At 49.5% G+C, this 12067-nt stretch overlaps 2 protein-coding genes across 2 annotated transcripts; one reads left to right on the top strand and one right to left on the bottom strand.

Annotated features, from left to right (window-relative positions):
- PSV08DRAFT_247497 (uncharacterized protein) lies at positions 1-11046 on the top strand (the record flags this gene model as incomplete). The annotated part of the gene is made up of 1 exon (XM_014227138.1): positions 1-11046. The coding sequence occupies one exon, from the start codon at positions 1-3 to the stop codon at positions 11044-11046; it is 11046 nt and encodes a 3681-aa protein (XP_014082613.1).
- A 177-nt stretch (positions 11047-11223) lies between these two features.
- PSV08DRAFT_351631 (uncharacterized protein) lies at positions 11224-11669 on the bottom strand (the record flags this gene model as incomplete). The annotated part of the gene is made up of 2 exons (XM_014227137.2): positions 11224-11384; positions 11501-11669. The coding sequence occupies 2 exons, from the start codon at positions 11667-11669 to the stop codon at positions 11224-11226; spliced, it is 330 nt and encodes a 109-aa protein (XP_014082612.1).
- Positions 11670-12067: the final 398 nt, after the last annotated feature.

Here is a 12067-nt window from a genome sequence, read left to right on the forward strand (position 1 = left end):
ATGGGAGATTGCCAAGAAGAACTATCAAACCTCAGCGCCCAGGATCTTGAGAAGATATGGGCAATAAACGAAAAGATCTTGCCAGCAGCAGTGGATCGATGTGTGCATGAGCTGTTTGCAGAACAAGCAAAGGCACGGCCTACTGCTCCAGCTCTTTGCGCATGGGATGGCGAAATGACTTACGACGAGCTAGACAGGCTATCTAGCCAACTAGCAAATCATCTTATCCACAACCTAGAAGTTAAACCCGAAGATATAGTGCCGCTATGCTTCGAAAAGTCTATGTGGACGATCGTAGCTATACTAGCAGTACTCAAAGCTGGCGGGGCTTTTGTGCCACTAGATCCTGATCATCCAGCCAGTCGACACGAGGAGATCTTCAAGCAGACAGAGGCTAAATTAGTCCTCACATCGGTGCAACATGCGATGTTGTGGCCGGACCCAGCTCGCCATGTTGTTCCGATTGGTGAGGCCTTCGTCAGTCAGCTGTCATCTACCGAAAACATGAAAGAGGCTACAGTCAACCCAAGTAATACTGCCTATATTATGTTCACGTCCGGAAGCACTGGAATCCCAAAGGGTGTTGTTTTGGAACATCGTGCAGTCTCTACAAGCTGTCTAAGCCATGGGAAGGCAATTGGGCTCAAACCAGATACCCGAGCCCTTCAATTCGCCACCTACACGTTTGATGCGTGTATAGCTGAGATTATCACACCGCTATTACACGGCAGTTGCATCTGTATCCCTTCTGAAGACGATCGGCAGAATGCTCTACCAGAGGCAATCAACACCATGAATGTAAACTGGGCACAGCTTACCCCAACTGTTGCACGCCTACTAGATCCTCAAAAAACCCCATCCCTAAGAACACTTGTTCTTGGAGGAGAACGAGTAAATGCTGTTGATTGGGAAAGATGGGGGGATAGCGTTGAGCAAATCAATGCATATGGTCCCACAGAGTGTGCAGTCTGGTGTACTTCGTATACTAATGGTGCTCAAGGTTACAAGCCAGGAATCATTGGTAAACCTATTGCTTCAGTCAGCTGGGTCGTCGATCCAGACGACTGTAACAAGCTCGTCCCCCTTGGTGCGATCGGCGAATTGCTAGTTGAGGGACCGATCCAAGCGCGTGGATATCTCAACGACGTAGTGAAGACAGAGGCTGCCTTTATTAACAACCCCTCCTGGCTATTGAATGGCACTAAAACCTCTGCTGGTCGACAAGGAAGGCTTTACAAGACGGGCGACCTAGTCTACTATAACACAGATGGCAATCTGATGTATATAGGCCGTAAAGACAGTCAGGTTAAAGTCAGGGGTCAGCGCGTTGAGCTTAGCGAGATTGAATATCACCTGCATGAATGCATGCCTGAGGTTAAACAGATGGCAGTTGAAGTAATCTCACCAGCGGGTGACACGGATAAGGCTATGGTAGCAGTTTTCCTGGAGCTGGATGAAGAAACATGTGGCACTTATCATGTCAGCGAATCATTCGGAAGCAATCCCGCCATGCGATTGGCCCGTATGGACGACACTGACATAGAGTTGGTTCAGCGATTGCCAAGCCATATGGTTCCTGAAGTGTACTTTGCGATAGCAAAACTTCCGATGACAACATCTACCAAGGTCAACCGGCGACAACTGCGGGAAATTGGGGCATCGCTCTCAATCCAGCAGCTAGCAGAGATGCGTACGAGCAGCCGAGGCATTAGTAGGCGACCTGCAGAGACACAGGTGGAACGGACAATGCAGCAGCTATGGGCACAGGTGCTAGGCATTGAGGCGAGCCGTATCGGCCTGGATGACAGCTTTTTCCGCCTAGGAGGTGACTCGATCAGCGCCATGAGGCTCGTCGCCGAAGCACGCCACCTCGGTCTCAATCTAACAGTCTATGACATTTTCCACGCTCCACGGTTAGGCCATCTAGCCAACCAGACCATGCATCACCTCTCGACTGGCCTCAGTGCCATCACAAGAGGCGAATATTCTGGGCCAGTCGCCCAGTCCTTTGCTCAGAATCGGCTATGGTTCCTGGAGGCGCTACACCCGGGTCTGCACTGGTATCTTGTGCCAATTGCACTACGCATCAATGGCCCTCTTCAACTTGATGCACTCAAGGCTGCACTGCGGACAATAGAACATCGACATGAAACGCTGCGGACGACCTTTTCTACTCACAATGGTACAGGCGTACAGCTCGTTCATCAATTCTCTGACGAAAAAGACGTTACTGTCATTGAAGTCCCTTCAAATGACAAACACCATCTCCTAGATGCATTGCAGGAAGACCAGACAACATCTTTCTGTCTGCAAAACGAGCCAGGATGGAGAGTGCGCATCTACCGACTGAACGAACAGGAACACGTGTTATCCATTGTAATGCATCACATCGTCTCTGACGGCTGGTCATTGGATGTTCTGAAGAAAGAGCTGGCTGTGCTCTACGCTGCTGCTGTCCGTGGCGAGAACCTGATCTCGCGGCTATCGCCTCTACCAGTCCAGTACCGCGATTTTTCAGCCTGGCAAAGAATGCCAGAGCAGATGCAAGGATATCAGAAACAGCTTGAATATTGGGTAGCCGAACTGCAATCAAGCCGCCCAGCAGAGTTTTTGTGCGACAAGCCTCGACCAATGACCCTGTCTGGCAAGGCGGGTGTGCACAAGATCAGAATTGACGGTCAGGTTTGCAGCAAACTGCGGCGGTTCTGTAGAACACATGAAGTGACTCCGTTTGTCGTACTACTTGCCACTTTCCGCGCTGCACACTATCGTCTTACTGGCCAAGAAGATGCAACAATTGGCACTCCTAATGCCAACCGAGACCAATGGGAACTTAAAGACATGATAGGATTCTTTGTAAATATGCAGTGCATTCGAATTAAAGTTGAGGACGACGAAACATTTAAAGAACTCGTACAGCAGGTCTATAACACGGTAGTGGCTTCGCTTGCTAACCAAGACGTGCCTTTTGAGAGTGTTGTCTCTACGCTTCAAAGAGATAGAGATATCTCTCGTAACCCCCTCGCACAAGTCGCCTTCGCGCTTCACACGCAGAAAGACCTGGGTAAGCTTACGCTAGAGGGTGTCGACACCAATATCATAGACGTTGCCACTACTTCGCGATTCGATCTCGAATTCCACTTCTTCCAAGAAAGAAGCGGCCTACAGGGCTACATATACTTTTCAGAAGACCTGTTTGTTCCGGAGACGATAGCGTGCCTAGGATCTGTTTTTGAGACTTTGCTCGACCAATGTCTTGCCAGACCTGAGACAAAGATTGCATCGACGCAGCTTATGACTAACAAGACATACGCTCAGCTCGACCAGATGAAGCTGCTCCAAGTAGACGACAAGCCTGGCACTCGAGCGTCAAACATCGTCGACGTCTTCCGCGAGCAAGCTGCTGCGTGGTCTTCCAAGGTCGCGATTAAGGATACACGTGGAGAGATGACCTACGACCAGTTGGATATCCAGTCAGACAGACTCGCTCAAGCGCTCACAACAAGGGCACTAACTCCTGAAACTGCGATAGGTGTTCTTGCACTCCGAAGCTGTGAGACGATCGTGGCCTTTCTCGGCATTTTAAAAGCAGGATTAGCCTACGTGCCTTTGGATGCGAAATCACCAGCAGAGCGTACGGAGTCTATATTATCATCTTTCCAAGGGCAGAGACTCGTACTAGTTGGCATGGATGTTGAGATTCCTGTTCTTACATCAGAAAATGTCGAGTTCGTACGCATCGCCGACATGCTAAACGGGGCCACTGACAACAGTCTTGTCCGGGGTACTTTGGAAGGCAATCACAGTCTAGGACCCTCCGCCAACAGTATTGCTTACATTATCTTTACCTCAGGCTCCACTGGCCGGCCCAAAGGGGTCATGGTAGAGCACCGCGGCATTGTGCGCATGGCGCAACATGATCGCATCACAGATTTCCAGTCAACCAAAGCTACAGCGCACATGGCAAACCTTGCGTTCGACGGATCGTCATGGGAGATATACACATGTCTTCTAAATGGCGGTACTCTTGTCTGCATCGATGCCAATACTGTGCTAGATCAGGATGCCTTACTCGAAGTCTTTACTCGACATAGTATTCGGATCGCCTTTTTCACCCCTGCTCTCCTCAAACTCTCTCTAGCCGCATCCCCGCGCACGATTGGCGCACTTGACGTGCTACTTGTAGCTGGAGATCGAGCTGACCCAGGAGATATGTTGGCAGCACAGAGCTTGGTGAAAGGTAAGGTAGCTAACGCATATGGTCCGACTGAGAACTCGGTCATGAGCACGTTGTATATTTTGACCGAAAACGAGAAGTTTGTAAATGGTGTGCCTATCGGTAGAGCCATCAGCAGCTCGGGCGCCTATGTTATGGATTCTAAGCAGCAGCTTGTGCCACTTGGCGTTATCGGCGAGCTAGTAGTAACTGGAGACGGTCTTGCACGGGGATACACAGATTCTAGGCAGGACATCGATCGCTTCATTGTGGTTACTATTAGCGGCACTACAATACGAGCCTACCGGACTGGCGACTATGTACGGCAGCGACCCATGGACGGACAACTTGAATTCTTTGGCCGCATGGATGGGCAGGTTAAGATCCGAGGCCACCGCATTGAGCTTGGCGAAATCGAAAGCGTCCTTTGTAGCCACAGATGCGTGCGCGATGCCGCGGTGGTGTTGGCACAGAAGGACCAAAGCGACCACGCGATTTTTGGCTACGTCACGCTTAAGCAAGAAGCTACGATGACCGAGGATCCGATTGAAGACAGCCGCCAGCTACAGCATGTCAACGCATGGGAAGAGCGCTTCGATTCCGAGACTTACGCTCTAATCGACGGCATCAAACCTGAGACTGTTGGAAGAGACTTCGTTGGCTGGACATCCATGTACGATGGGAGCGACATTGACAAGGCTGAGATGAACGAGTGGCTAGATGAAACCATTCGTGCCATCTTTGCAATTACTAATGGCGAGCCAAGGCACATCCTAGAGATCGGCTCAGGTACTGGGATGATTCTCTTCAATCTCAGGGACAGCTTGCAGGGCTACGTGGGACTCGATCCGTCTGAAAAGGCCGTCAGCTTCATCATGGAGACAGCTAGGTGTATCCCTTCGTTCAAAAACAAGGTGCGCATGTACCAGGCCACAGCAACGGACACTAATCGCATAGAACGGCCTCTTACGGCCGACCTAGCTATTCTAAACTCGGTCGTGCAGTACTTCCCGAGCCAAGAATATCTATTCCGTGTAGTAGAAGATTTACTCCATATTGAAGGTATAAAGATGCTATTCTTTGGTGACATCCGATCTCATGCGCTGCACCGAGAGTTCCTGGCGATGAGAGCGCTGCAGATTGCGGGTGATGGGGCGGGGAAAGAAGACATCCTGCGTATAATGGAAGACATGGAGCAGGTTGAGCGCGAGCTGCTAGTCGATCCTGGGTTTTTTACTTCTCTACCAAGTCGTCTACCTGGCCTTGTTGAACAAGTAGAGATCCAGCCTAAGAAGATGAAGGCAACTAACGAGCTAAGCTGCTACCGTTACACTGCAATTGTTCACACCAAGTACGGAAGGGCACTGTGCAAAGAGGTGCGACGTGTCGCTGAAAGCGAGTGGATTGATTTCGAGACACAAAAACTGAATCGTTCATCTCTTTTGCAGCGACTAGAAAATCTCTCTAGCGCGCACACTGTAGCCGTCAGCAATATTCCACACAGCAAGACCATCTTTAGTCGATGCCTTCTAAGCTCCCTGGACAGCCAAACGCCAGTCCAGAGAGAATGGATTTCTTCAGTTCGCCAACAGGCCGACCAAACACCGTGTCTGTCTGCTACGGATCTAATGGATATAGCTGAAGAGGCTGGCTGCCGTGTGGAGATCAGCTGGAGCAGACAGTACTCTCAGCGCGGGGGGTTAGACTGCATATTCTACTCTTGTCAGCCTGATGATAAACCATCTCGAGCGCTGTTTGAGTTCCCTAGCGACCACGCGGATCGACCACAACACACATTTAGTAACAGACCGTTGCACCGGCGGTTTGTCAAAGAAGTGCGATATCAACTGGAAGAAACCGTGCGGCTCCAACTCCCTGAATACATGGTCCCGAAGTCTATTCATGTCCTCGAAAAGCTCCCAATCAACGCGAGTGGCAAAGTGGACCGGAAGGCGCTCACTCAGAAAGCACAACTCAAAACAAGAGGCACTCAAGGCACGAAGCGGCAGCCAAGGACGCAGGCCGAACGGACGATGCAGCAGCTATGGGCACAGGTTCTGGGCATCGAGACGAGCCGCATCGGCCTGGACGATAGCTTTTTCCGCCTAGGTGGCGACTCCATCACCGCTATGAAGTTGGTAGCCGTGGCTCGTGAGAAACAAGTGGGGACCACAGTCGCGAACATCTTCCAGTATCCCAAGCTTGCAGAGATGGCAGCTCGGGCTAACCAATGTGCTCCTATCCTTGGTAGCGACATTGCTCCATTCTCTCTGCTGGATCCTAGCGTAGACCCAGAGCAAGTATGCAAAGAGGTAGCAGCTGTCTGCAATATAGATCCAAACCTTATTGAGGATGTTTATCCATGCTCGCCATTGCAGGAGGGTATGTTGTCATTGACATTGAAGCACGCTGGCGACTACACCATGCAGTGCGTGCTGGAGCTGCGGGCGGATGCAAACGAGGATGCTTTCCGCGCTGCGTGGGAAGAGGTTACTCAATCTCTACTAGTTTTGCGTACAAGGATATTGCAACACAGCACACTGGGCCTCTTACAAGCTGTCTTGGCAGAGAAACCAGAGTGGGTTGTGGCAAACAACCTAGCAACATACCTGGATCAAAGTCAATCATCACCTATAGAGCTTGGGCAGCCGCTCGTACATTTTGCGCTGGTCCGCGATCAGCAAACAAAGAAGCGCTGGTTTGTATGGACGATCCATCACGCTTTGTACGATGGCTGGTCGGTTCCTCGCATCGTGAGCGCGGTCAGAACAATCTACGATGGTGGAGTTTTGAGGAAACAGCCTGGCTTCAACTCCTTCATCAAGTACCTGAGCAAGCAAGACCAGGATGCTACCGCAACGTACTGGAAGGCTGCACTAGGCGGCTGCACGGCTACTACGCCTTTTCCGCCACTTGTCCCTGGCGTGCAACCACCAATTGCAGACGCGATTGTGGAGTATCAATGCCCATCTTTTCCTAGGATGACATCTGACGCGACACTTTCCGCTACTATCCGCGCGGCCTGGGCTATCCTTATTAGCCAGTATACTGGCTTAGATGACGTGGTATTTGGTGCTACAGTAAATGGCCGCAACGCACCTGTGGCTGGCATCGAAGATATAATTGGCCCGACCATCGCAACAGTGCCCGTGCGAATACGCATAGATAGTAAAGAATGGAGCGTGCAAAGGTTTCTTGGATTAGTACAGAAGCAGGCAACTGACATGATCCCGTATGAACAGACAGGCTTGCAACAGATTGCAAAACTAGGCCTGGATGCACAGCATGCTTGCGGCTTCCAGACATTACTGGTCGTTCAGCCGACTGGAGACGAACTAGAGGTCAATAATGAGTTTGGGATATGGGAGAGTGTATCAGGGCTACAGGGCTTCACTACATATGCGCTTATGGTTCAGTGTACGCCTACTGAAAAGGGGTTGCGATTCACGGCCAGCTTCGATGCGAGAGTAATTAACCATTGGCGGATGGAAAAGATGCTACATCAGCTTAGCTTTGTCATACAGCAGCTTACCGCAGCCGATGCTGGCACAAAGGTTGCTGAGATTGACACTACGACGCCCGAAGATAGGGAGCAGCTGTGGACATGGAACCAGACGGTACCAGCGGCGACCAGTCGATGTGTGCACGAGCTATTTGCGGAACAGGCAAAGGCGCGGCCCTCTGCGCTCGCTATTTGCGCATGGGATGGTGAGATGACCTACAGCGAGCTAGCTAGGCAGTCAACCCAGCTCGCAGGTTATCTTGTTAATCTAGGAGTGGGAGTTGAAGACATAGTGCCGCTATGCTTCGAAAAGTCTATCTGGACAGTCGTAGCCATGCTAGCAGTACTCAAAGCTGGTGGAGCGTTTGTGGCGCTAGATCCAGATCACCCAACCAGCCGACACAAGATGATTCTCAAGCAGACATTCAAGCAGAGAGACGCCAAGGTTGTGCTTACATCAGTACAACATGCAACAATGTGGAAAGACTTGGACTTAGCTGGCAATGTTGTTGCAGTCAGCGAGGCCCTCATTAGTCGCTTGCCATCCAGCGAAATAGACGGAAGCAGGGTACAGCCACACAACACAGCGTACATTATCTTCACCTCAGGAAGTACTGGTGTGCCTAAAGGTATCATTTTAGAACACAAGGCGCTTTCAACGAGTTGTTTAGGTCACGGAAGAGCATTTGGCATGTCGCATAACACCCGCGTTCTTCAATTTTCAACTTACACATTCGACGCTTCTATGGCGGAGATTGTTACCACACTCGTGCATGGTGGATGTCTATGTGTACCGTCTGAGAGCGAACGGCGAGATGGTTTAGCAGAAGCTATGAATAAGATGGACGTTAACTGGGCGATGTTAACTTCTTCAGTTGCGCGGCTACTGGATCCAAAATCCATTCCATCTCTCAAAACATTGGTTCTCGTAGGAGAGCAGGTCACCCCAGCAGATTGGAATCGATGGCCACATTCTGTGCAGATGATAAACGGATATGGGCCTTCAGAATGCTGTATCATCTGTACCTGTCATGCGAAGAAGGAAGACTATAACTCAGGTACGATTGGAAAATCGGTTGCTTCGACAAGCTGGATTGTACATCCTGAAAATCACAACATGCTAGTACCGTTAGGGTGTGTTGGGGAGCTCTTGGTTGAAGGCCCAATCCTTGCACGTGGATACCTTGAGGATGAAGAGATGACTAACTCCGTGTTTGTACATGATCCCATCTGGCTACTAGAAGGGTGCAAAAACTATCCAGGCCGACCAGGAAAGTTATACAAGACAGGCGACCTAGTTCACTACAACAACTCAGATGGCACCTTGACATATATTGGACGAAAAGATAACCAGGTCAAGATACGTGGGCAACGGATTGAGTTGGGTGAGATCGAACACTGTCTATACGAATGTATACCTGGAGTCAAACAGCTAGCAGTCGAGGCTATCCAACCATCGGGACAAGGAAGCCAGCCACTGCTAGCAGCTTTCTTACATCTCCAAAGCAACACTCAGCATGCTGAGCTCATAGGCAACACTACCAGAAACGACTCGACAGCACAATTTGTCCTCCCAGATGGAGTAGACAAGAGACTGACTGAGAGACTACCAGAGTATATGGTACCTACAGTATTCTTCTCTGTTGCACAGATGCCTATGACAGCATCCAGAAAGACTGATCGGAGACGATTGCGGGAGATTGGGGCCTCATTCTCGGCTCAACAGCTAGTGGAGATGCGTACGCGTAGTAAAGGTCCAAAGCGGCAGCCTACAACACAGGCTGAATTAACGATGCAGCATCTATGGGCAAAAGTGCTAGGCATTGAGGCGGGCAGCATCGGCTTAGATGACAGCTTCTTCCGCCTAGGCGGTGACTCTATTACCGCCATGAAGCTCGTCGGCGAAGCTAAAAAACAGTCTATTCTACTGAATGTTGCGGACCTCCTTCGCAATCCAAAGCTGTCGTCTGTTGTTCATCTTGCACATCCAGAGCAACAACCAGCTCTGGTAAATCCCAGTCCCTTCTCTTTATTATCCTCAACAAGACAAGATCACCTTCTCTCCGAGCTATTGAAGAGCGATGAGAGTTTGTGTAGCACCGAGGTCTCCGACATACTTCCAGCGACACACATGCAACACGTTGTAATTTCTAGAGGTATCAGATCTCGACCTCTAGCCTTCAACTATCTTTTCCTGGATATGGGCTATGAAGTCGATATTCCTCGTCTCAAAGATGCTTGCTCTACTCTGGTTCAACATTTTTCAATGCTCCGGACAAAGTTCGTCTATCTCGAAGGCAACCTCTGGCAGGTCGTCCTTCGCAGCCCTGGTCTCCGATTTTCCGAGTTTGAACTTTCCAAACCGCTGGAGAAAGCATCAGATGTTATCTGTACGCATGACATTGCACAATCATCTCCGACGGAACTACCAACATCCTTCATGTTTATCAAGAGTGCTGACGGGGAGCATCGTTTAATCATTCGCCTTTCCCATGCACAATACGATGGAGTCTGTCTCCCCAAGATTTTGGACACGCTTTCGTGTATCTACAATAGAAAGCCTCTTGGTCCTTCATACCCTTTTTCAACCTTTTTGGCGTATGCACAGAGTCAACGTCCCGCTTCGGAGCTGTACTGGCGCAGGCTGCTTCAAGGCTCGAATATGATCAAAATTACTTCGTTGCTCTGTCCTCGCGTGCCAGAAAGTAACGATCAAAGTGGGATAAACGTTGTAAGAATCATCAACATGCCGAAGCTTCCCAAGAACTTGACGACAGCTTCGGTTGTCAGTGCTGCTTGGGCAATGATACTTTCACACATCACTGGGGAAGAAGATGTCACATACGCATCCATAGTGGCTGGCCGGAACTCTAATGTCCCCTACATTTCAGAGATTGTTGGACCTTGCGTAAACGTCATTCCAGTTCGCGCGCAAGTTCTGCCATCCAAGACATTGACCGAACTCGCATGTTCTATTCAAGATCAATACACGTCACTTGGAGAATCGGATTCCATGGGGTTCAAGGACATAGCTCAAAGCTGTACAGACTGGCCAGCCGGCACAATGTTCGACTCAGTGATTCAGCACCAAAACATTGACGAGAACCCAACGATCGACTTCCCAGGTACAACCGGGCGACTTAAATGGTTTCAAAACCCTCATATGGTGTCTGATATCTTAACTGTAATGTCTCATCCGCAAAACGGCAGGCTGAAACTTGTGGTTAGTGCCAACACTCACATCATAACAATGGAAAACGCGGACATGATCAGTCGGATGCTCTGTGACACAATCACAGGGCTATTTAATGCATCACAACAGCTGTAAGGACAAAAGACTGGAAACCCATCAGCGCATCTCTTGCCTCATTATGTTGGCTGTTCTTTACTCATTTGCTTGTTTTCTCTACTCTTTGCTATGATAAGCTGCTTGCAGGTCGAAGTTTCTTTGCGTTGTCATAATTTCTCACTCAAGCAATGCCTTCATAGTTAGGTGGCTATTGCTCTAATCAGATAATGCGTCTATCCCTATCAGGCTCGATAGGATTACAACATCGCCACTAGTGTCATCTTCCTCCTCCTCTGAATCATAAATGTTGATTACTTCGCGTGCATCTGGAGGTGTGTCGCGAATAGCTGGACGGCTGAAATCACCACTTGTGATTCCTTCTCTGGAATCAATGACGGAGCGTTATTCATCAATTTTTTCATCGCTCGCTGATGATTTTGTCATTCGTGTCGCCTTCAACCGCTGTGAGCGTTGGCCAGGGTCCGGACCATACTTGTCACAGAAACTTTCGACAGCTGTTGACGAGACTGGACGATGGGCACATTGACTTCCTGTGCAATCATGGCTGTGCTGAACATGTCAATATGTTTGTTCCCTACTCGTGGTTTCCAGAGATCATGCTGAGGTGGACCCATATAACGCTTGGTGACACCTTGGAGCATTGCGACATTTTCACGGGATAGCAACTCTTTAGCTCCATCACACGCAGCTCGCTCTTTTTCCTGCCTAGGCTATAACAAATTTTCCATGCTTCCTCCCCACCTTGCCCAATATGAGCTTGCAAGGCATAAGGGAAAACTTCTGACCGATACGACATTGTTGCGCGGCCTGAGAATTTTGGAATACATACCCAACTCATCATCATGCTTTGAGTGGTGTACTTGAAGAATCTATAGCTGGTCAAACTAAATGAGGGTAAAAGTCTGAGTACAATCATGAAAACCACAATTCTACAAAACATCTTCAAATCTGACAACGATAATAACCAAATTAACCCATGATACCTCTGAGGAAGTCCCATATTGTTCCTTAATCTCTCAAGATTTTCAGAACCTGTAAC

The sequence above is a fragment of the Bipolaris maydis genome (assembly GCF_028858645.1).
Source record: "Bipolaris maydis strain C4 unplaced genomic scaffold PSV08scaffold_7, whole genome shotgun sequence".
Taxonomy (NCBI): domain Eukaryota; kingdom Fungi; phylum Ascomycota; class Dothideomycetes; order Pleosporales; family Pleosporaceae; genus Bipolaris; species Bipolaris maydis.